Genomic DNA, 25,450 nt, shown 5'->3' with positions numbered 1-25,450 from the left:
CTGAAGCTAGATGTGAACCTCTCAGAGCCGGTGACACGGGCCACAAGCAGGGGAGGTGTCCCAAGAAGCCCCCAGGGAGGGCATTCAGATCACACGGAGAGGGCTGCTCTCGACACTACAAAGATTGAGAGTTGTCACCAGGTCTTTAGGGAGGACGGAAGGCAAGCTGGTGACCAAGCCAGTGATCACTATTAACAGCTGTCTCTTTTTATGCTTAAGCAACTGTACATGACAAACTTGAGTCCTCATTTCGGGGAAGTCATTTATTCTCAAATGCTTTTTTGTCAACTTAATAAAGCCCGGAATTAAAAAAGTCTATAGGTGTTGTTATACACGGTTTCTTGGACTGAGTGAAACGGTCAAAACCTTGATGGGCAGGAGCTCTTAGACAGCTCCCCTTACGGGATCAGTCCTTAATAGGCTTAGTTCAGTCTGACGGTGCCTTGTTTTACACAACGGTACCTCAGGAGAGTGTCATGAATTGGAATTGTCTCAAGCCAAGAGAATCTAATTTGATTTCAGCTGGATGGAACATAAGAATTTGAGATGAAGACCAATACCTTTGTGTCTGAAAGTTTCTTAAAAATTGAAGCCCCTAACAATAGAGGTACTACAAGTGTATAGAAACGGAAAAGCACACCACAAAGCAGAAAAGCCTGCAGGTTGATTTCTCATGTTCCAGTGATAGAAAAGTGTTGCCAAGCAGTACTCCGTGTGAACTTGTACACCACGCAGTGGCATTTCCTAGGACAGACGCTGCTCGGAGGGGTCCGCACCTGCCCCCTCCTGCTGTCCTTGTCAGGAACAGCACCCAGGTCTGGACCCCAGCTTTCTCTCAGCTCAAGAGGGAGACACAAACATTATAACTGAAGACTGTGGCACTCCTGGAGTTCTTACTGATGAGTCAGAATCCCAAACCACACTCCACAAATTAGGGAACAGACAGGACCAGCTAGACTCCCGTGTCGAGAAGCAGCTGTGTAAGGATCGTGTCCATGAAGCCTACTGACCATACCCTGAACTGAAAGAGATTACTAAGCTCTCTTGAGAATACTGTTGCTCGGGATACAGTCCCAAGCAACGATGGAAGAAGTGGAAAGATAAATGGACCAGAGAGCTGACGCAGAGATTAGAAGGGAAAGAAAAGACAGTTACCAGTTGGTGGTCTGAGTCACCAGTGCGGGAGAAGGGCAAGAGGACATTCGTTCACGCAATAAAAACTGGCCGCATGCCTACTATGTGCCAGTCGCTTTGATGTCACTGGGCTTTCCAAGCAAAACAGGCTGGAAGGCCAAGTGCAGACATGTGGAGATTTTAGTCCAGCTAATGGTTTCTTGGCTAAAAGAGCCCCTATGACTCATCAGCAAGGTAGCAAGGCAGTCATACCAAGTGCTGAGAGAAAAGTGCAAAATCATTCTCTCATTCATTCAACCATCCTCAGGAAGTGTCTTCATACATAAGTGTGCCAGGTGTTGTCGAAAATGTGCCACTGGATTGAACCGTTTTCTTCACTTACTGCACAAACAGTCTGGTCAATGGGCCCCAAACCCAGAAGTCAGTCCTTACTGTCAAGGACAGGCAGAGGTCACATAACAATAGCAGGGAAACCAAGTCCTGAGTGGAGGAGGCCACCAGGGCAGAAGAATCCCGAGAGGGAGACCACTGTGCACGCCAGGCCAGGGCGGTCCCCACGGAGGGTCAGGTCGAAAGCACAGGGTCGTGGGGAGCGGCCGGAGCAGGATTCTAGAAAGGAGCGTGTGGACAAAGGCTCACAGGGGGACCGACAAGTGGGTTCTGAGGTTGGCTAGAGCGGATCAGGAGAGATGCGAGGCTGTGAGGTTTGGCCTTGATCTAGTGGTGGATTACGACGGAAGCATCCTTTCAGAAGCATGAAAGACGGGTTAGTAAAACGGAAATAAGGACTCCAGGTAAGTGATGTGCTGCGACACTGAATGAGCGGAGGTGGTGGGAACAGAAAGGGAAAGTGGGATGCTCAGCACGAAGGAAAGGATGGAGGCTCTTTAAATGGGACGGTGCGGAGCAGGAAGAGGGCAGGTTCTAAGAAGAGACGAGATTCGAGGTTGGCACCCGTGTCGGGGAGCTGGCAGAAAGACAGGGCCAGTGACACAAGAAAGAGGACGTCAGGAAGGGATCGGCTTTAAGGAAAACGTCTAGGACTTCAATTTGGAAGTGACTTGGGGAGAAATATCGTGTAGACATGGATATGGAGCTGAGGGTGGAGGTCAGCGTTCAACGTCCAGACTTCGGAAAAGATTTGGTGGATAAGGATGTCGTGAGGATGGCCCGGCACACAGAATACTGGAAGCAGTGGGCGGTCACCCAGGTGCAGAGAGGGACACACAGGCTGGGGCAGGAATAGACAGACAGCATCAAGACAAGGTTCCAGGCAGAAGATGAGGCATGAGGACCGCGGGAGGCAGTCAGGCTGGGGCAGTGCAGTGGATGTCAAAGACATGCTGGGCAACCTTTCTGAAAATCAGAACTTGAACCATGAAAAAGCAATATTCAGAGTCAGAAGGGCCCCTAGGGGTCACCCAGCCCAAATGCCTCATTTAAAGTTGAAGACGTGCAGGCCCAGAAAGTCACCTTGGTTTTCCAGAGAGGAAAGGCCCTCGTCAGAGGCAGCAGAGCTGGAGAGGCAGCGAGGCCAGGACTGAGAGCAGCTGTCTTCTCTTTTATTATGATCACATTCACTAATCTGGTTATTTACGCCTTTCCATGTATTTTATATACAAATGACCTGGATTGCTGAGACCAGGTAGTCATCTTTTATTATAATCAGCAGTGCAGTCAGAATGTAAGTATTCAACAGACTAAGCAAGGAAATCCACAATTACATAAACACAAAGCGGAGAGCCCAGTGTTCTGACTCCCTAAAGCCCTGAGCTCCCTTTGGAAGCCTCCCTGTCCTGTAAGGTGGAAGGGCTGGACGCCTGCCAGGAGCAGCTCTAACGGGGACGGAGATGGTGACTCAGAGAACGGAGCACAGACAAAACGGGGAGCAGGGGCCCTGAATGCTTACAGGACAGGACGGTCGGTCACCACGGTACCCCGGCCACCTGGAGAATCAAGATGGGTGCAGAGCTAAGATCCGGTAAGGCCATGGTGATCGATCACCGTCCCGCCCAGCTGGCCTGGGTGTGGGCAGGTCCCCGCTCTTTGGGCAGCAGAGACCTGGGCCTCCAGAGTGCGCAGGGGTTTGCTGTCAGCTGGCAGAGGGAAACACATGGCAATGTTTTCCAAAGGATAATGAGCACACTGCTTAAATACAGTCCACTGAGATACAACTTCCTGGAGCTATTTTAGGGTCGCTTTATGTGGAAGACAGATCGCTTCCAGCTGCCTCTGCCACCTGTCCCCAGACCTCTTACTAGCCTGAGAGCAATGTTCTAACAGGCCTGTCCGTCCTGGCACAGGAAACGGGCTCACCCACATGCTTGCCGGGTGTCTGCTCACTCACTCATGTGTACTCTGCAAGATCTTCTTGGGCAACGTAAAGCTCACTGGAAAAAATCCTGCCTATGTCTAGCATCCTGACGCTGCTGTGAGTGGGCATCTCTGGGAGGCCAGTGGCACCGAAGAGGTTAAAGGCAAGTAGGTGTCACCCAGAGGAGAAGGTCGTGAATCTGACCTGGCAGGCAAGGGTGGGGCTCTGCCCTTATCTGAAGTCAACCTGGCAGGGACCAGCAGGGCAGCTCCACAAAGGGGACGTGCGGCCGGCCCTTGGGACAAACTGGAACAAAACAGGCTCAGGAAATGTTCCAGAATATAAAAGAGTTATGTTAGATGAACTCCCAGAAAAACTTTTGGACTCAGGCTCTGTGACAACATCCGTGCAAAATAAACTTCATGGATCTCGTACACAAATCAGAAAAGGGACTGAAAGTACCATACAGGCTTATCAGCTACCTCCACCAAAGCCTCCGACTCAGGGGGCCTGATGGCATCCCAGAGGCAGCCACTTCCGGGAAGGGACGTCTCAGAAGACAGCCACCTGCCTGGCTCACTGGATCCCAGCCTCAGGTCACAACCCAAAGGAGGGCGACGGAGGTTTTCTAAAAGGGGTGCTACGAACCCAAACCCGGAGGGAAGGACAGGAGGAAGGGGCGAGCACGTGCTGACTGCACGTTAACGCGGCAAGCAGAGCGCGTGCTGGGATTACGTATCCCACCTCCCTCACTCCACCCTCCTAACGGTTCTCACGTGGTGAGTTATGTTCCCACCTCACAGCAAATAAAGCTGCTGCCCTTAAGAATTAAATAACGTGCCCTAGGTCACACCGCCAACAGGGGGTAGTGCTGGTATTTGACCTGGGAGTGTTAATTTAATTATATGTGGACAGCGGTTCTTTTCAATAAAAAAATAGGTCCTTATTCTAATTTCCTTTGGGATTTATTTCATTCGTTTGACAAATATTTACAAAGAAGCTGCTACATAAGGTACTACTGCTGTTCCAGATGCCAGAGACACAGCAGTGACTAAGTCTCGGCCTTCACGGACTTAAGTCTAGTTGACTAGTACTTCAAAGCCTCATTATTTCCAACCTGGGGCCACAGAGAGGAAAGATAGGGAATCAGCGACCTAAAGACCTTTGATACAGGAGAACGGAGCCACAGGAGCTCGTGGAGTGAACCTGTCTCCTGTCTTCATGACTGTGATTTACATGTAACTTACACACAAACACCTTGAATGCATCACATGAAAGCTACTGCAGGAGGCCAAGGTAACTGGATGTGACACGTGCCCACACCAAGGGACACGTGACCAGCAGAGGCTCCATGAATATCACTACAGTCACCTGAGGCTGTACAGTACACAGTACACTGTACACTACAGTACAAGGCTGCATGAGGAAGTAGACAGTTTCGTGTGCTTGAGCCAATAATTTAAAGACTTTCTTAATAACGATCTCCTGAATGCACAAATAATCTAATGAGGGGAAGCCCGATATTTGAGGGAATAACATACAAAAAAATGACTTGAAGCAGCTCTAACCAGAGAGAAACAAAATCAAAGTTGCCCATGAAGAGCAAAAGAATATTCCCCAACCTTCTAACCTGGCTTCAACCCAACGGAGAATAAACTGATGATGTGGCCACTGGGGCAAAAAACAGGTAAAAGTGTAAGCACAGCGTGGATGGGCCAGGGTGGGGCAAGGTGTCGAGGGAACAGGTGGGATCTTGGCCTAAGGACTGGACGCCCTAGGGAATCAGAGAGGGCACCTCCCACACACCCACACGAGGGAAGCAGTCTGGCCGGTGACGGACGGCCACGCTGGTCATGTAAAACCGGTGCGATGTTTTCACGCTGCACACCTGAAACTTACATGCGTCACCTGTCAGTTATACCTCAATAGAGCTGGAAAAAAAAACCCCAAACTGGCGCCAGGTCAACTCGCCCTCACCGTGAACCCCATCCACAGGACAGGGACACCGGCTACAGGGGGAGAGGGAATTTTCTATGTCCGACCGCTCGGATCCTAACCTTAAGCATGTCATCCCTTGGTTCCGCTCACTTCCTTCTTGCCCAGAGTGAGAGGGAGGCAGACCCGGAGCCGCGGAGACCAGAGGCCCCCTGCCCTCCCAGGCCAAGCGTCAGCTAACACAGCTTTACAGATGTGGCGAGACGGTAAAAACTGGTGAACCTGGGTGACGGGTGTGTGGGTTTCACTACTCTTCCAACTTTCCTATATGTTTGATATTTTCCTAAAAAGAAAGTTTGAACGCATAGAAGGAAAAAAGAAAAATACAGCTTCGAAGAGGTTGTGGTGGCAGAGGGGTGAAAATGACGTCATTCCCCAAATCTGGGGGCAAAGGCTCAGTGATGAACTCTGGGTACCTCTAAACTCTAGATCCTTGCACCACCAACCTTGGAGGTTTACCCCTAAATAATAGCAGGTGCCAGGGTGGAGGAGACTGGATCTGACCCCTGCAGGCTGAGGTCAGGCTCCAGCTCCCCAGGCCAGCCGGGCCGCCAGCCAGGCCTTCTCCGAGGGCCATGGACACCAAGGGCACCAAAGGGATAAACAAGGCCCGTTTTTCCTAAGCCTGTGGCCAGCAAAAGAACCGCCAGTGTGGAAGTGGAAAAATTCATTGCCAAGGGATGAAATTCATTCAAAGGACAGACAACCTACTCTATCACTGGCTGTTCTGGGAAAGTAGGGAGTGGAGCTTTTAATGGGAAAGGAAATCTGTTACCCTATATACACCATCATTCACTTCATGACTTAGTCCGGAAGGAAGGGAAATCTATTTGAGTTCAGCGCCGGCCCGACTAGGCCCTACTGACATCCCCACCGTCCCCAGTCCTCCACCACCGTCTGTCCCCGACAACCCCACCTCCGTAGAGACTGGAGGACCAGTCATCTCCCGTCCTCGCCCCCAGAGGCCTCTCCCCGGAGGGCACGGCCTGACTTCCAGGGCTGGGATTTACCGATGTCGCTCAGCAAGGTGAGGATGGCTCCTTCCCGCAGGCCACAGCAGTTCTCAAACTGGTTCAGGTACTGTCAAGAAGGGGAAAGAGGCATCAGGGGGAGCGGTCACCAGCCACCAATGCGCCCACAAGTGTCCTTCACCAGCCGAGGCCGTCTGAGCACTCCCCGGGCCCTGGGCCTTGGGGACCTGGGCGGACAGCCAGCCCAGGCAGGACGGGCAGGGTCGGCCCAGGCGGGGAAGGAGGAAGCACCTGAGAGCTCCTAGAAGCGCTCCCGTGTGTAACCCTAACCCTTACCCTGAGTCATTCTCAGAGTCTCACCTGTGTCGGGTCCTGGGGGAAGCAGGCCCATCTGAGCTCAGCCACAGTTGCTCCACTGCTCCCGAGAGCCCAAAGGAGCCACTGAACACCTCCCTCCGACCCCTTCCCCGACGTGGCCTTGCTGTGGGGTGGGGATGACAGCAGGGACCGGGCAGTGAGCACTTAGTACGTGCCGGGCACCCGGCAGAGCTGCGTGGACGGGCTCAGTGCAGCCTCACCTGCCCCGTCTCACTTCACCCTCCCTCCCGCCCACCCCCCTCCCCAGGCCAGCACTGGCGGCATTTCCACTTCACAGGTGAGGGTGCTGGACGGGAGGGGTTCAGCCATCCGTCTGCCACCACGGCCACTGCGTGGCAGAGCTGCCATAGGACACAGGTCCACCTGAGGCTCGTGCCCAAACGCTCAGCCCCTGTGCCCTCCTGGCCCTGGCAAGCCTGTCGAGGGGCTCCGTCTGCTGCTGGAAGCCGGCCTCAACTTCAGGAAGTAACTTCCCGACAGGGTGCCCCGTCGTTAACTCACACCCACACCCACGAACGTCCGCCAGCCGTTCCCTGCGACAGGCACACACACAGCACTCCTTCAATCAGCTCTGGCTTTTACCCTCGCTCCCGTGCTGGCCAAACTTGTCTCCCCAGATCAGGTGCGGATTCTGAACTTTCTAGAGGTGGGAATGACGAGCCACCTCATTTGGAGAACAAAGAGGACAGACCGCGGGCACCGGGGCAGCAGCGCCCTCCTCCCAGGTCCCCTGGTGACTGCGTGGGCCAAGACCCCGTGGGGTACAATCGCTTCCCACGTCCCCTGCACCATCCTGCACCCTGTGCCAGGTCAATCACACCAAAGTCTGTGTCAGCTTCTTCCCTGGCCAACTGGCTCCCTGCTGCCTACAACATGACGTCCGAAATCCTCTGCCTCTGTAAGCTGGTCACCTCCCACCCAGCCCATGCTGCCCTCTAAGGACTGTCCACTCAACTACAATGACACAGCTTTATCTCCCTAAATAGCTGCAGTTAGGAATCAGCTGTCAAAGGTTAGGAAGATAAAGAGGAAAATGGAAGCGTTGTCAAGTTCCCCATTTGTCATCGGTTATCAGTCCCCAGCCTGGGGGTGGACTGTGCTCACATCCTGCCCTGAACCCCAGGATGAGCCCATCTCCCAGGATGGGAGAGCCACCCGGGCACACCAGCCCTCATGGAGAGCCCTCTTTGGAGAGGGAAGGCGGGAGGGGCCGGAAGAGTGCTGGGAAAGCACGTGATGCCGGGTCCCGGAAAGTGCTGAGTACGGATGGAAGAACCGCCTGGCTATCCTGACCGTGCCCCCAAACAATGCAGACCTTTGTCCAGAGCGCGAGGTGAGGGGGGTGGAGACGAACAGGCAACCTCTTTTCAATACAAAGCCAGCTTCTGCCCAGAGCTTTCACGGTCCTCGTGCGCTGGGCGCTATTCCCTTCACAGACGGAGGGGGGCCCGCGGCTGGGACCCACCGGCCGTGACCCAGCCTCTGCCGCTGCAGCTGTGTGAGGCCCGGACACCCACGTGGGCCCTCGGGGCCGCGGGCCCCACCATTCACACGGGATCCCATCCGTTTTACCCACGTCACGGGCTGCTGAGAATCACACGAGGCCACGTGTAAGAGCGGGTCGTGACACTGTTCCGGAGATCGCTGGGGAGGGGGACACACAACGGTCCCCGACACCCACCCCGCAGCGTGCGTTCTGGCAAAGGGACATGGTGGACGCGGCGGGAAGAAAGGGAGAGGAGCCCAGAAGCTGAGTCAGTGGGGCTCTGGGTCCCCAGCCCGGCTGGCCCGAGCCAGTCCCTTCCTGCCCTGCTCCAGGACCCCGGGCGGCCACATCTGGGAGAAGCCCTCCGAACCGGGACAGTGGCCACGACGACACCGAAGGGCTCAAGTGGCCCCAGCGTGCCGAGGGAGGAAGGCCCGTCCTGGAGTCTGTCTGGCCTCTCCCTGCGCTCGGACCTGGTGGGTCTTCCGCGACACATCAGGGACAGCTGCGCAGGGTGCACGGCAAGCCCCTCCCTGCCCTCCGTGCACCCGCGACCCGCGACCCCGCCCCGAGGCTCCCGAGCTCCCTGCCCAGCCCCCGCAGCCTCACCTTCCGCAGGTCCCCTCCCTGGCAGTACTCCATGGCCAGCAGGGGCAGGTCGTTGGGAGCCAGGCTCTGCATGCCCTCGGGGACGTCCCTGGCGGCCACCACGTTGGGGTGGTTCAGCCTGGGGGGAGGGAACCAGTGAGGGAGGGCCGGGCTCCGGCTCCACCCCAGCCCCCCATGGCCTGCAGGCGCTGAGGGCCCTGGAGGGTGAGCAGCGGGGAGACATGGGGCTCACCACTCGCCCAGGGCCCGGCAGCGCTACTGTCAGCACCATAGGCCCTGCTCTGGGCGCCCCGTGCAGAGCTCCGCTCTCTTCAGAGGGCCCCGGCAAGCCCTCCCTGTATCTCCACACTGCTCTGAGGCAGGGAGAGCAGGGGAACTTCGGATCTCACACCACTGGGCAGGGAGGGGGTGTGTGGTGTGTGTGTGTGGGGTGTGTGTCTGTGTGGGGGGTGTGTGTCTGAGCGGGGTGTGTGTGGTGTGTGCGGTGTGTGTGTCTGTGTGTGGGGTGTGTGTGTGGGGGGTGTGGGTGTGTGTCTGTGTGTGTGGGGTGTGTGTGTGTGTCTGTGTGTGTGTGGGGGTGTGTGTCTGTGTGTGTGTGGGGTGTGTGTGTGTGTCTGTGCGGGGGGGGAGGTGTGTGTCTGTGTGTGGGTGTGTGTGTGGGGGGGGTGTGTCTGTGTGCGGCGTGTGTGTGTGGGGGGTGTGGGTGTGTGTCTGTGTGTGTGTGGGGTGTGTGTGTGTCTGTGTGTGTGCGGGGGGGGGAGGTGTGTGTCTGTGTGTGGGTGTGTGTGGGGTGTGTGTGTCTGTGTGTGGTGTGTGTCTGTGCGGGGTATGTGTGGTGTGTGCGGTGTCTGTGTGTGGGGTGTGTGTGTGGGGGGGTGTGTGTGCGTGTGTGTGTGGGGTGTGTGTGGGGGGGGTGTTTGTGGGGGGGGTGTGTGTGTCTGTGTGGTGTGTGTGCGCGCACGTGCACCTGCAAACAAGGGGACACCTCCCCTTTCCCTGAGCTCCAGCAGGGAGCCCCTGTTTGGGGCCTGACGGTCTGTGAGCTTCCCCACGTGCCTTCTTGGCTGGGAGGGCACCCTGGAGGAACGGAGGACAGCAACAGGCTCAGGGCACGGGAGACTCACATACCAGCTCGGAATTGCAAACACTGGAGAAAAAAGGACTTTGCCAACAAAGGAAAATTAACTGTGATGGCTATTTTAAATAATTTAACATAACAAAGAAAACCCCCAAGAGCCTTTGCCAAGGCCCAGTGGTGGGCTGTAACTGCCACTCCTCCAGAAGCCACCCCTCTGGACAGTTTGGCTGGGGTCCTTATTGAGGGGCTGGGATGTACAGCTCTTTCCCAGACAGAACCGGGGCTGTTGCTCCACATCCCAAAGCTCGGCCGCCTAGCTCCCTCCAGAGTCATTCTGACGTCCCAGGCCCCCGGCCCTGCGGTCCCGCACCCGATCCCGCTCGTGCATCAGGCTCTCACCTCCTCATGATCTGGATCTCCAGGCACCAGCGCTCGCGGTTCCGGGGACTAAGCTCCTGCCGGCACTGCTTGATAGCGATCTGCTCGCCGGTTTCCTGCAGAGGACACGTACGGGAGGATCAGAGAATGCCGAGGGTCAAATCCGAAGTTGTCTCCCTAGGACCTGGAGCACGGACCGCCATCACCTCCAGGCTCCCGAGGTCCGCATGGGTGCCCACTTGAACAGATGTCCCCCAGTCACCTCCAGCCCATCACGCGGGTCCCCACCAGCCCCACCTCCCAGCCTGCCCCCTCCCCTCATCTCTATCCATCCCAAGTCTGCACCGAGGCCTTGCTCCGTCCCCACCTCCTCCACGAGACCTCTGCCGGCCACTCCTGCCCCAGAGAGTCCTCACTCCTCAGACCCCAACGCTGCTGGACGTGACCTCCGACCCATGCAAAGGGCACTTCCCTGCACTTCAACCTAACAGTTAATGCCCTGGCTTCAGGCTTCATGCTTCTCCCTGTGGGGGGTTTCTCTCTCCAGAGAGAATGCAAGCCTGGTATAGGAGATGGAACACAGGCTGATTCAAATCCCGATGCAGCCATGTACCAGCTCTGTGACCCTTGGCAGACCACGAGGTCTGGCTCAGTGTCTTCATCTGTAAAATGGGAACATTGACACCCACCTTTCAGGGCTGTCATGGAGCTAAGCCCCTAGCAGTGTCCAGCCCTTAGGGGTGCTCAGTAACACTCTTGGGGGCAGACCCATGTCACACAGGCACTCCTGGCACGTAAAACCCTTCCAGGCTGGGCTCTAACCGGCCTTTCCATCATCCCCCGTCGACTCCACCCCAGGCATCTGACGCCAAGTCTAGGTCAGACCACCGGCCCGGTCCTGTGCTCTAGGGTCTCTGCTCTGGCTCGTGCAGATGCCCAGGCACCGGCCCCCCCACTCCTTCATTGTACTTACCTACCAAAGACTTACTTTCCGTAGGGTCACAGGGTTATTTTCTCTTTTCTCCGTTAAACTATAGGTCTGTCCCTCCTCGAGCGTTTAACCTCTAATGCAGTACCTGGCACAGTACCCTCGATGCAGGCTCCGTGAACGAAGGCAATCACTACAATTCTCGTGAATGAGCAACTGCCTGGGCCCCGAGAATTAACTCTTCCCTTCCCCTAGGTGTCTAGACAGAACCCAGGACAGTGGTCGGCCGCCACCTCCTGGCCCATGGGGCTCCCAGGACGGCCGAGGGTCAGCAGCTGCCCTGGCCATGGCTCTGTGGCAGCAGCCTGGGTGCTGGCCCTGCCATCAGCGAGCAAGCCGACCTCCACCCCTACCCCGCGAACCCTACACACCTGCAGCGAGACCCCTTCCCCCAACAGCCCACGTGCCACGAGCCCTGGAACAAGCCCCAGCCGGTGGGACGGGCGGAGTGTAAATCCAGCAAGAAAAGGCTTCAGAACGGTACCAAAATCCTACTGGTGCCCAACTGAAGGATGGGTGTCCTACTGGCCCTGTCGGACCATTTTCTCTGTTTATGAAAACGCATACTGTAAGGAATCATAAGCTCTGTAAGTGCAGGAGTTCATTCGGTACACAACAGGACTTAACAGCGGCATGTCGAGGACGTGGCAAGGTCCCCAGGAACACATGCTTCCCAAGGGTGGCAGAAGTGCACCGCGGTCACACGTCCACCAAACTAGCCACTATCCCTGTGAACAAGGACCCACCCGGGAGGAAAAGGAAAATGGGAGTCCCGGACGGAGACAGACGGTGTCCACTAAGACCCCTGACTCGCTGGTCAAAAGACCCGTCCCTAAAACCGACATTCAAGAACAAAAGCTTCGGGGAGAAGGCGGAGGCATCTTTTGACCGTGATGGCTCCAAGACCCGAAGCAGGTACTTGCCACACCTCCAGGGCACTCTCAGAAGTAAGTGGCTTTTATCAAATTCCCACGTGGCTGTGGGTAAGCCTCTGTCATGCAGTCACCTCACATGCTTATTTTTTTTCAACAGCTCTACTGAGCTATAATTCACATACCGTTCAATTCAACCGTTTAAAGCACACATGTGGGGACTTACTTCCCTGCTGACACAGTGGTTAAGAATCCACCTGCCAATGCAGGGGACACGGGTTCGAGCCCTGGTCCGGGAAGATCCCACATGCCGCAGAGCAACTAAGCCCGTGCGCCACAACTACTGAGCCTGCGCTCTAGAGCCCACGAGTCACAACTACTGAGCCCGCGTGCCACAACTACTGAAGCCCGCGCACCTAGAGCCTGTGCTCCGCAACAAGAGAAGCCACCGCAGTGAGAAGCCCGCACACCGCAAAGAGTGGCCCCCGCTCACCGCAACTAGAGAAAGCCCGTGCGCAGCAACGAAGACCCAGCGCAGCCAAAAATAAAGAAAGAAAAGAAAGCCTGCACGTTAATGGCTGGGGGACATTCAAAGTAAATGAATGGTGGCCAAAGCCACCGTCGGTCTTAGAACACGCACATCATCCCCCCAAGAAACCCCACACCCGTCAGCCGTCACTTCCCATTTCTCCCCAACCCCCTCCAGCACTAGGCAACCACCCATCTACACTCTGTCTCTACAGATTTAGCTGTTCAGACATCAAGATGTGGCCTTTTGTGATGGCCTCTCACCCAGCACAGTGCTCCCCAGGCTCACCCTGCGATGGTCCACGCCTGCCTCTGTGCCAACACTCCCTGGTGCCAGGCAGGCACTGATGGCCAGGCTGTGCCACATCGTTCACTTACTTTGCTCTTAGAATCCTGATCTCTGGCCTGGATTCAGAAGCCCTATTGAAGAAGAGCCGACCTCTTTCAAAAACTGTCAGTCCTGTTGCTCTTGAACCCATCAGTACAGCCGGACGAGTGAACTTGGGTGGACGTTCAGCTAATACTTGTCAAGAGTTACGGTGTGTGTCAAGAAACCACTATTTCTTTAATCGATGTACAAACAGACTTGAGTTACATCTCACAGGACGTTCCATCCTCTACAGAGTGAACTTCCCGATTCCTCTGCTCTCGAACTGATTTGAATCTGCTTTCGAGTTTCACTTCCCACTAAGCGTTCAGACTAGAACGTTTTCACCCAGTTCTCTGGTAACTTCACCAACAGCTGCTCTGACATGTGTCTAGATGCTTGTTTCCAGGTGGGCGGGATCGCACAGGGACCCGGGCTGGGATGCCGAGATCTACCAATGAGAGAAGACTGACGGCCAGGCTGTAAAAGGAGGTGACGCCGCTGGGAGCGTCCACTCAAGCGTGTGATGTTGTGACGGACAGTGTTTTATGCAACAGTTTCGAAGAAGATACTGCCACGCATGGTGTGTTACCTCAGAATGTCTCTGAGAGTTTAAAAATCTGCACCTATTTTAACTTCAATACACAGAACAGTGTATTCATTTTCTATTGCTGCTACAACAAATTGCCACCAGCTTACTGGCTTAAAACAACACAAATTTATTTCCTGATAGTTCTGGAGGTCAGAAGTCTGGCAAGCGGCTCACTGGACTAAAATCAAGATGTGGGCAGGCTGTGTCCCTTTCCGGAGAATGCACATCCCCACCCGCCCCAGCTTCTAGAGGCTGCATTCATCCCTTGGCTCATGGCCCCTTCCTGCAGCTCAAAGCCATCAGTGACCAGCTGAGTCTTTGTGGTTGCATCAGTCTGACACTGACTCTCCGGCCTCCCTCTTCCACTTTTAATGACCATTGTGGTTACAGTGGGTCCACCCAGATCACCCAGGATAATCTTCCCATTTCAGTCAGCTGATTAGCAACCTTAATTCCCTCTGCCACGTAACCTAACATACTCACAGGCTCAAGGGGTTAGGACGCAGACATTTTGGGAGGCGTCATTATTCTCCCAAGCATAAACAGTATGCTTCCTTCATAAAGATAACAGATAAATCAAACCCAAAGGGTAAACTTATTAAGTGACTTAGAAAATATTTTATAGACTCTACCTGTATATGCTGGGTGATTGTAGATAACTGTAGTCTTTTGCCCAACACAAACACCGGAGCTAACACACAGCCATCACCTGGCCCATCCCAGAATCCACAAATAGATTCTGATGTTGAAGACTGATCCGATATTGGTCTCAACAGCCAAACCAAACCTAAAGAGCCAACTTAACGATATGAACACGGAACACATCACAGATTAAGTGGGCACAGACACCAACACTGACTCCGGACAGCTCAGCTTCATCCTACGGCGGCAGGGGAAATCCTGACTTCCTAGGCCTGAGTGTCCTATGCAGACACAGACACAACTTTTCTTACCCGGTGGCCCTCTAGCAAGTACTCTAAAACATTCCCGTTTTTCCATGAGTAATGTTTCATTTGAAACCCAAACCCAAAGAGAATGACCTTCCATTGCTAAAAGCATACTGGCTCTGGAAAGCGAAATTCAATTCATTGTAAACAGACTACGAAGAAGTTTTTGGAACTCGGGGGGCGGGGGGCTTGGTTCTCCAGCAGCAATGCCACTCGAGGGCATGGATGACTTTCTCCACTTGGCTCGGAACCCTCCCACCCTCAGCTCAGTTCTCTGGAAACCCAGACTCGGCCCAAACCATCTCAGTATCCAGCTCCTAGTAAGTTGGGGCAAAATTTAAAAGTGATGTGTACTTTGAGAAAATGCAGAAAGGGGCCCACAGTGGTACCTACATCAAAGGCAGTTGATTATGAAGGTCCTTCGAGTGCCTGCGACTCTGCCTTTTGTACAGGAAAACACAAACCTTGCGTGTAAACGTGGGTATACTCTGAAGCGAGGGCGGCGGGGGGCATGCATCCTCAGACTTCTGAGACCATCGGATGGTGTTCTTCTAACGACAAGGGGACATGCACAGGAAGCCGAGAGGTCCCTCCACACCCTCAGGTCAGAAAGCCGACTCTTGTTACCACGGCAACCACCCAACAGGCCTCTGTGGTCCAAGAGGGGGGTCAGAAATACCTTCCTTGTTCCTTCTCAGGTCCTCCCTCCAAGATGGGTGTTTCAGGAAGGAGGTGCGAAGCTGGGCCCAGAGAGATCCTAGGGACAGAACCCAGGCCTGAGAGTCAGAAGGCCGAGGTCTGGCCGCAGCTTCACCCCTGACTCAACCCCGGTGACCAGTCTAGGCCGAGACAGCTGACTTCACCCCATTCTCTTCAGAGTCAACACCTAACGGGCACATCGGCCTCCAAACCCACCCACAGGGGCTCAGGGGCGAAGCAGGTCAGAGATCATGATCCCTGTACTCCGCCTGGCGAATGTGCGACCTTGAGCCCATTGGGCCTCTGGGTCTTTATCCACAAGGTGGAGGCGACCCTACCCCTGCCGGTGCTGTCAGTTAAATGAGACGGAGCATCTGATCCTTGAGGGCCTGGAGCACATTCGCGCAGCACCATTCCCTTCCTAGGCCCGTGTAGACGGTGCTCTCCCCGTCCCACCACCTGCACTCCACCTCCCGTCAAACCCTGCTTTGAGAAGCCTCTGATCACTTCCAGGCATCGACGAGACAGTGTGGGTAAAGCACCCAGCACAACTGGCAATGACATTCCCGATAAACAGGAGCCGTGATTATTTCCTCACGATTTGGTGCTCATATTTACACTCACTTGATACGTTCCTGAGGATTCACTTTATCCCCTCGACTAGAGCACAGTACGTCAGGGTCACCTCCTTTTTTCCCTGACGGACCCCTGATGGCCTCAGGCCCGTGCTCAAAGTCTTTAAGACCTGAAGACACACAGACAGGCTAAAGTGGCTTAGTGTCATCCAGTGACGGGACAAGTAGAGCCAGCGCCACTTCTAGAGGGATAACCGGTGTGTCCTCGGGGACCAGGGCAGCAACTCCCAGCCTTTCCCATCACAGCGCACAGAGTAAGTATGTGGTATCTGTGAGGTACCCTGGGATGTGTCCAGAGGCTTCCAGGGCGTAGCAGCGCCACGTCTGGCCCAGACATGCTGAGAGCAGAGGGGATCGATATCTCAGCTTCTTTCAAATCCATGTGGGAGGCTGTGGCCCAGAGCCCTGAAGCTGCCGACACCAGAGCCAGGACTTGAGCGCAGGCTGTGCGACTGCGAGTCCTGAGTTTTCTCCCCCTCGCTCCCGAAGGGGGCTGCAGCTGAGGTCACTGAGGTCCCCTCCTCTTCTTCTTCCTCCTTTGTGTTTGACAAACACCTTATTGAAAATATCAGCCCATCTAGAAAGTACTGACCCTTGGGCTGAAGATTTAAGGGAGTATCCACACAGCAAGGATTGTCAAGGCCCATGCTTGGTAAGAGAACCAAAAAACTCACGGAGACGGGTAGGGTCATTTGTTGCACTGCCCTTCCTCCCTGGGAAATATTCACTTTAGGGGTCTCTGTTTAGCAAGGAAGACTTATACATTTTGTCATCCAAAGGGGGCTTTTTCCTTTAGTGCTTCAACTGAGCCTGTTCCGGGGTGTCCCTGACCTTGGATCCCCACCTTGGAGAAGCCACAAGCCAGTGGAGGAGGCATGAGGCTGGGATTCAAACAGATGTAGGTTCAGAAGATTCCAGCTCCTTTACTTACTAGCTTAGCGTCTCTGGGTAAGGGGTTAACCTCTCTATGCTTCAGTTTCCTCAGTTATAAAATGGGAGTAAAGACAACAGTACTTCCATTTAGGGTGGTTGAGCAGACTGGCGATAAAGCATGTGAAACACCTCGCCCATGCTGGCATACAGGACGTTCTCAATAAATGATGGGTCTGGACTTCCCTCACGGCGCAGTGGTGAAGAATCCACCTGCCAGTGCAGGGGACATGGGTTCAAGCCCTCGCCCGGGAAGATCTCACATGCCGCGGAGCAACTAAGCCCGTGCGCCACAACTACTGAGCCTGCGCTCTAGAGCCCGCGAGCCACAACTACTGAGCCCGCATGCCACAACTACTGAAGCCCACGCACCTAGAGCCCCTGCTCCGCAACAAGAGAAGCCACCACAATGAGAAGCCGGCGCACGGCAACGAAGAGCAGCCCCCGCTCACCACAACTAGAGAAAGCCCGCGCGCATCAACGAAGACCCAATGCAGCCAAAAATAAAAATTAATTAATTCATTTTAAAAATACTGAGAAAAAAAAAATGATGGGTCTGATCATTAGTCTGACTCATCTGACTGAGGACACCAATGCTTAGGCTCCTTTATGCTTCTCCTATGATGAAGGACAAATATTCTCTCTTGTAGACAAGGTACATGGCGTATTAGGAAAATGTACATGGTTGTCATGTCAAATATAAGCAATTACTCTGCCCGACTGGAGTTAAATAACCACCACCCTATCCCAGCTGCTCTCCTCCAGAGGTTCTGAAAGCAGGGGTGTCCTCCCGGAGAACACGCTCGTGTTCTGATCCTGAACACCGATTAAAGACCCTCCCCTAAGCACCCAGAGCAGCCCAGGGATTTCCCCAAGGGGGGAACGCCCGGAGGACCTAGAGTGCTTCCTGGACGGAGCCAGGCCCCGAGCCAGTGCTCACGACACACCTGGGAATGCTGGACACCTCTCCCCCAGCCCCTCACTGTCCACTCCACCCCTGTGTCCTGCCAATGTCACCCTGAAAAGCTCTTAAATCTGCCCACTTCCCCCCACGTCCACCACCATCAGCCCAGTCCAATCTCGCACCCGGACTGCTCCGGAAACCTCTTACTTAACTGGTCTCCCCAACAGACGGGGCAGTGTCAGTGGGGTCCCAGTACCGGCTCCTGAGAGCTGACTGCTAATACTCAGGAATCCGGTGAGAAAGGAGGTTAAACCGCCAGCAGCAAGAAACAAGCCGCAGTGGAGCCGTCACGCTGCAGGAGTCAGGGATTTTTTTGGAGAGCTGACTTCCCAGCCCAGCACTGCCTGGGCCCCGCCATGTGTTCCTGCAGCCCGAGCGGGGCTCCCTGCAGCAGCCCTTCCCCTCTCAGCCCTTCCGCTCACATCCACCTGCCATGACCTACCCCTCCCAACCCCCCCGCAGGGGCTCCGAACAGGCCGCGCCCTGGGCCTGGAACCCTCCTCCCGCCTTCTCTGCCCGGCTAGCTTCCACCATCCCTCAGGTCTCCTGTCCAGCGCTGCTTCCTTGGGGCAGCCTTCCAGACCCCCTGACGGACCCCGGCCTCCGGTACAAGGTCTCACTGCACCGGGCCCCTCTCCTGGGTCGCAGTAATCAAAGCTGGGAGCTTACATTTATAACACTTGATGAATGGCTCTTTCCCTTTTCCAGAAAGGTCTTTAGCCAAGAGTGGATGACCCTGTGCACCTAACACACGTGTAACACCAAGAGAGTCTCTGGGGGGGGAGTGAAAGAAGCCCAAAGCCGGGCAGAGCCCAGGCTGATGGGAACACTCCTAGGCAGAAAACCACACCGCGCGAGGCTGCCCGAACAAGCGAGGCTGCAGGGTTCAGTGAGAACCAGCTCCCGCGGGACGAGGGGTCCTGCCGGCTCTGTGGGAGGTGGTCTACACGGGGTCCTGGAGGCAGGGGCAGAATGCACACAAAGATGTCCAGGAGAGAGGGGCTCGTCCCGCACAGGGCTCAGCTGGGAGCCGACGGGGGAGAGGCAGGGAGTGGAGGCGCCGCAAACGGAAGAACGAGAGCTCAGCCTTTGGCTTTCTAAAAATTAAGGTTTCTGAACAGGAGAAGATACTGGAAAGTAGCAATTCTAGAAAACAAGTCCATACACACACACACACACACACACACACACACACACACACACACTCTTGGGCTCGCAGCTATAAAGCCAGAAACAAGCTCCATCTGACAAGCGTATCCCAAGCCCAGAGCGCAGATGGAGGCCACTTGGGGTGAGAGATGGCAGACACTCGGCACATCCTGATAGAACTCTCCCTGCAGGAAACCAAGATGTCTCCAGTTCAGCTGCAGCGGGACACTTGCTGTAGTCAAGACTCCAGAAGCCCTGGCCTGTCTGGAAGCAGCCTGGCCCAGGTCTGCGTGGGGCTGTGGAAGGATCTGACTCTCCTATCCTGATGCCAGGCCCCTGGCTGCACCCCCTGCCCCCTTCCCCCAACCCCGTCCCAGCCACAGGGTTTGCTGGAATTGGCGTCTCCTGGGTGAGTATGAGAATTACCAGATGCAGGACTGTCCTCTGCCCTCCAGCTCTGGCTCTCACATTCCTCCAGGGGCTGCTCCATCCACTCAGAGCTGACAGGGTTCACGGCAGGGCCTAAAATGTCTTCCAGTTGATACAGGAGGGTGGCTGTCTGAGATGGCCCTCTGCCGTGGCTGGCTGGGGGCCTGGATGACCTTCCCTGCTGGCTGCAGCCAGGCTCCTGGGAAGCGGTAAGAAATTTTCCATCTCTTGAGTCCAAAAAGATGCTCGTGGCCCTTGATTAAAAAGCAGGAGCCTTCTTCCCTCAGGGGCTCTGGGGTGTCTGAATTTTGGGTCAAGAAGCTAGCATTATCTATTTGGTGAGAGGGGGTTTCCTCGAGCAATGGGCTCCAAATTGGGTATATGTAGGGGTTTCCCAAGACTGGAATCCAAAAAATAAACACGAAATGAAGCTTTCCTGCTATTAACCGTACAGCACCGTCCTCAGATCATCTGTCAGGTCACGTGCCGCTTCTGACACTCGAGGGATCCCAAGGAAAATGGGCATTCCACAGGCAGGGGATGGAGGACGTGCTGCAGGTTCCGTGTGCCCCACTTTGGTAGAATTATGGATGGTATTATCCGACTTTAACAAAATAACTCTCATAAAATGGACGAATGGCTTAAAGACACTGCTGTGGTGAATTTCAGTGCATGTAACACCAGTACACACAAACAGTAATATGGAAGACCTAACGCTTGTGGGGTGAGAAACTCACGTCAGACACATAAGGAATAAAAACAACGGGGATCACTTTGTTATACAGCAGAAACTAACACACAATTGTGAAGCAATCATACTCCAACAAAGATGTTTAAAACAAAACAATGAAGATCTAGCAAAGCTAAAAAGAAATCGGTCCAAAGAATTCAAAACTATAAAAATTATTTGAAATAACGGATGTTCACCCACCATCCTTAACGATAATTCTCACTTTCGTGTGTCTCTGTATAATTCGTGCTGTGAAGTATTGCAAACAATACTGGGAAGACATCGTAATTGGTAAGTACTTGAAATATTTTTTAAATTAACTTTTCAAACATTTAAAAATATTTTATTATTTTCACACTTTAGATTTTTCTATTTTTGCATGTTTCATAACATGTAATATATTACTACACAATGTATTAGTAGCTGTTAGTCTAAGGTTAGCATAGATATATAATTTTCAATATATATAACTGAAGCTGAAAGCTTAAACTTTTTTTTTTTTACTATTTATTTAGGTGACACAGTCAATAAAGCTTGGAGACCACTAACCTAGAGTCAGCTTAGGGGCCCTGAGGCCCCCTCTCTCACTCTCTCCCAAGAAGCCCATGGCCAAGGTGAGCCCCGTTCACCCAGGGAGCGCAGGGTCGCACAGAGGCAGTGAGGGGGGAGCCTGCCCCCAACCCCGCCGCCCCCAGCTCTTCCCAGCGGCACCGGGCCTACCTGATTGTGCCATCGGATGACGTTCCCAAATCCCCCTGTCCCAAGCCGTTCTTTCATTTCCCAGGCCCCGCATGTCTGGGTTGGCAGGGAAGGTGACCAGCTCATACTGATGTCCTGCTAACTCTGTAAGCAATTTGGCGGTGGGGGACAAAAGGCGGAGGTTAAGGAAGAATGGAACGCAAGGAGATGGACAAGAGATACTACAGCCCTTCCATGTGAAAGAAAAATCGGAAGTGGTTTTCACCTCGTACATAAACCAGGTTGTTTGGTTTGGTTTTGGTAGCCAACTCCGGCCTTTCGCAGCCCGTCCACCGACCCCCTCCCCCTCCCCAAGCTGTATGGAAGCAGCAGGGAGGAGAGTCCCTCAAAGGACAGGGCGCCCCACTGCCCAGGACCTGCAAGAGGATCCCCAGCCGGGACCCCGCCCGGGCGCCCTGCCCGCTGGCCGGGGCGCCTCCCCTCCCAGCTCCTCGCTGTCCCTGCGTCACCGCGGCGCGGACGAATCACCGCCCCGTCCCGGGCCCCCGCCTCGCGGCCGCCACCCGGCACCACCCCGCCGGGGCCGGGCTCCGGGGCCTCCCAGCTCCCCCCGCCCAGGAACCCCTGACTCAGGACCCGTCACGGGCGTCTCCGCGAGCCTCGGAGAGGAGGGGTGCGAGCCCGCCGGGCAGATGACACCGGGGGCGCCCGCCCGAGGGACTCACCTGGCGGCGGGGAGCGGGCGCCACCCAGACGACATTAAAGTGCGGGAATCTCAAACCCGCCAGCCGAGCGCCACTTCCTCAAACACTTCCTACTCTGACGTCACGGAGCACGTGGGCTGCGGCCTTAAAGGGACTGCGCGGCCCAGGCCCCGCCCCGCTCCGCCCGGTGACCAGCCGTGAGAAAAGCCAGAGCCCTTTTTAGACTTGGCGACTTCGACCCGAGCGGCTTCTGGGACAGGGAAGATGGGGATTTCCTCACCTGGCACCCCTGGGGTCAGCCTGACACGCTTCCTAGACTTTGAACTGGGGGAATTTCCCGGCCCCTGCTAGGACTAGTTTAGGGACAGTTTACAAGAATTGCCCTGGGCCTCCTGTTCTCGGACTGCGCTCCCTCCCCTCGTCTGGAGGCTCCTTGGCTCATATCGAGAATGATAAGTCACACCTGTCGTTCCTAGGAGGAGTGACAGCCCCCGTTTCCTCCTTAAAAAAATAAGGTCAAGGGAAAGAATCCAGTAGCGTAACACAGAACTGCAGGTTCAGCCCCAGTGACATCTGGAAATTGTGAGAACAGCTGTTAATTGGTCATCTCCTACCTATCTGGCATCATAATTAGGTTTTTACTATTGACTTTCTCAGTTCTAGGGCCTCATGTTAGCAGACAAAGGAGAGGCCTGTGTGTGTTGGTATATTTACTCAAGCAGGAAAAAAAGTATTAAAGGCAACCTGAAGATAATAGCTCACTTTATAGAGTGCTTACTGAGTGCCTGGCACTGTCTAAATTCTGTACTTGGATTTCCTCATCCAATTGTCAAGACCATCCTACAAATTGGACAGTACTGCATTATTATCCCCATTTTACAGATGAGAAAACTGACGCACAGAGCGAAAAATCTTTATCCCAAAGTCACAGCCTTATAAGAGGACGATGATCTGATGTTTAAACCCCAGCAGCTGGTTCTTGGGTGCAAGCTCTTAAAAGTAGCATACTAGTAAGTTCAGAAGGGAGCAAACTGGATTTTGAATCCGGGTACTGCTGTTGAGAACCTCTGAGAATTTAGGGCAAGTTATTGATACTTAGACCATTCTAAGCAGCCATTTCTTTTCTTTAAAATGTAGGCAATATTAATGGATGGACTTGGAGGGTATTATGCTAAGTGAAATAAGTCGGACAGAGAGAGACAAACACTGTATGATATCACTTATATGTGGAATGTAAAAAATACAACAAACTAGTGAATATAACAAAAAGAAGCAGACTCACAGATATAGAGAACAAACTAGGGGCAACCAGTGGGGAGACGGAAAGGGGGAGGGGCACGATAGGGGTAGGGAATTAAGAGGTACAAACTACAATGTATTAAATAAATAAGCTACAAGGATACATTGTACAGCACAGTGAATAGAGCCAATATTTTCTAATAACTATAAATGGAGTATATTCTATAAAAAAATTTGAATCACTATGTTGTACACTTGAAACTAATTATATTGTAACTCAACTATACCTCAATTTTTTTTAAAAGGTAGGCAATATAAGGGTGAATTGCATGAAATTATCGTTTTTTAAAATAAAACAAAACCAGTTGAAAAATCAGCAACAAAGATTAGCAGTTTCATCTGGTTCAGCCTAAAAGCAGCAGGAGGTAAGAGGGCACACAAGTCAGAGACAGGAGGGCTGGGAGGGCGAGGGTGTTGTGAAGGACAGGTGATAAGATGGTAAGAGCCATGCCTGACACAGAGGACACTCCTGCCTGGACAGAGCCTGAGGCTGAAGTTTACTCTTAGGAGCAGACGTCAACCCAAGCAGACGGGTCAGTGTGCCCAGGGCTGCCCTAGCCACGCCAGGATGCTCAGAGTTTCTCCACTTATCCTATTGCTTCTGCTAAACAGCACGCTGGGCCTCAAAGCAGGAAGAGAAAAGAACATGAGTAAACAGTTGTAAAACACTTAGAATAGTGCCTGACATATTCTAAGTGCAGTGTAAGTGTGTCTCTTTTTTTTTTTTAATTTTTGGCTGCGTTGGGTCTTTGTTGCTGCGCGCGGGCTTTCTCTAGTTGCGGCGCGCGGGGGCTACTCTTTGTTGTGGTGCGCGGGCTTCTCATTGCAATGGCTTCTCTTGTTGCGGAGCATGGGCTCTAGGCATGCGGGCTTCAGTAGTTGTGGCACGCGGGCTCAGTAGTTATGGCTCGCGGGCTCTAGAACGTAGGCTCAGTAGTTGTGGGGCACCGGCTTAGTTGCTCCGCGGCATGTGGGATCTTCCCAGACCAGGGCTCGAACCCGTGTCCCCTGCATTGGCAGGTGGATTCTTAACCACTGTGCCACCAGGGAAGTCCTAAGAGTCTCTTTAATACATCAATTTTTAAAATAAATTTATTTTCATAAATAAAATTTTCCTGAGTTCCTACAGGTGCTGGGCCCTCTCTAGAGTGTGTTTCCTGTATGACATCACAAAAGGTTTCTTTTTAATCCTGTCACCACTGAAAATCACTGTCCCTGAGAAACTTAGTGAGACATCCACAGATATGCCAAAGGTTCACTCTGCACCACTATAATTTAAGAATTCTCATTTGCTCAGCTAAAAATACCTTGGTTTTCAACTGAATATAAATCTCTCTGATAAGTCACATATTACTGGATTTAAAAAAAAAAATTAATGATGGCCCAGGAAGGAGTCTCTGGGTTTTATCATGTCCTGAGATGTTTATCATGTTAAGTCCCTTTTTCCCTCCAGATAAGACACGTCCACTGCCTACGTCTGGTCTTTATCCTGTTCTAGAGATGACTGAGCAGATTTTTTACAAAAAATATTTTCAGATGCAGCAGAAAAGTCTTCCTTTTCCTTCCTGTTTTGAGGCTGAATGTGCTATTTAGGGTAATCCAGAAACACTGAGCAGCCTGAGTGCCCTGCACAGCCCTGGGTACCGCTGGTCCAGGGTATCCAACTCTCATTAGAGGCACCTAGAATCTTACTGGAGGCGTAAGACTCACTGAGGGTCCCCAAGTGATGAGAGATGGGGACCAGGCAATACAAAGTCCAGTGCTAATTTGTTCTGCTGTAGAGGCGGTATGATGTTGGTGATAAGGATAACGTTTCCAATGGGGTTATTGTAAAATAAAAGTCTTCTTCACAGGGTAAGTAAAAAATAACTATCCTCTTGCCCGATCTTTGAGAACAAAACAGCACTGAGCTCCTTTGAGTGAGAAAAGGATTGTTTTCTGAGCAATCTGGGAGCTGAGTCATAGTAAGAGAAGCCAACTTAAAAGATAGGAAAGCGATAAAACAGACCACTCGGCAGAGGGAGGATTTCCTCAGGCCCCCAGCCCCAGAGTCAGCTCTGGTTCAGTGATTTCAGCAACTCTTTCACTATCCTTCCAAGTTTGTTTTATCCCAGCCCTGCAGGGAGAGAGCTCTGCAAGTCAGGACCTGCTCCTTCAACAAACAAAAAATCTTTTGTCGCAAAAGTTGGAAAACTTGTTCAGTTGGAGGACGTAAAGAAATCCGCCTTTCTTCTAGGGGAGATCGTGGGAGGTGGGAGTGGGCTGGTGGAGACTGATGGTGAGAATGAACTTCAGCCCAGACCCTACGTGGCTCAGCGCAGAGCCGGCTGCAGTGAGGAAGGGAAGAAAATATAGCTAACTTCTACCTCTGTGAATGAGACCTGGGCCAGTCCGGCCATCGTGCCTCAAACCTTGGGTGAAACATGGAAAGCTGGGGATTTGGGGCCCTGGGTCCCCCTCCTGAGAGGGATGATAGCTGGGGGAGGAAATCAGCTTGTAAGCTCCTTTCATTTGTACATGCACATGTTTTTATTGCAGTGAATTCAAATTAAAGAGGAAGGAGTTGCAAAAGCAC

The 25,450-nt window shown here is 53.4% G+C and overlaps 1 protein-coding gene across 2 annotated transcripts in view; it reads right to left on the bottom strand.

Moving 5' to 3' along the window:
- Positions 1–21,683, bottom strand: part of IKBKB (inhibitor of nuclear factor kappa B kinase subunit beta) — a 46,712-nt gene extending 25,029 nt beyond the window's left edge. The window contains exons 1-5 of one of the 2 annotated variants that reach the window (XM_061177535.1): positions 21,598–21,683; positions 20,894–21,016; positions 10,365–10,459; positions 8,888–9,005; positions 6,454–6,523 (exon numbers count right to left, since the gene is read on the bottom strand). In XM_061177535.1, the coding sequence (XP_061033518.1) occupies positions 6,454–6,523; positions 8,888–9,005; positions 10,365–10,459; positions 20,894–20,998 (388 nt within the window). In that variant the 5' untranslated portion in view covers positions 20,999–21,016; positions 21,598–21,683. Of the gene's footprint in view, positions 1–6,453; positions 6,524–8,887; positions 9,006–10,364; positions 10,460–20,893; positions 21,017–21,137; positions 21,314–21,597 lie in introns of those variants that run through there. The other variant, XM_061177536.1, reaches the window with a different exon arrangement.
- Positions 21,684–25,450: the final 3,767 nt, after the last annotated feature.

Source organism: Eubalaena glacialis, chromosome 20, assembly GCF_028564815.1.
Source record: "Eubalaena glacialis isolate mEubGla1 chromosome 20, mEubGla1.1.hap2.+ XY, whole genome shotgun sequence".
In the NCBI taxonomy this organism is placed as follows: Eukaryota; Metazoa; Chordata; class Mammalia; order Artiodactyla; family Balaenidae; genus Eubalaena; species Eubalaena glacialis.
The sequence above is the reverse complement of the archived record's forward strand: the minus strand, read 5'-3'. Positions and strand labels throughout refer to the sequence as shown.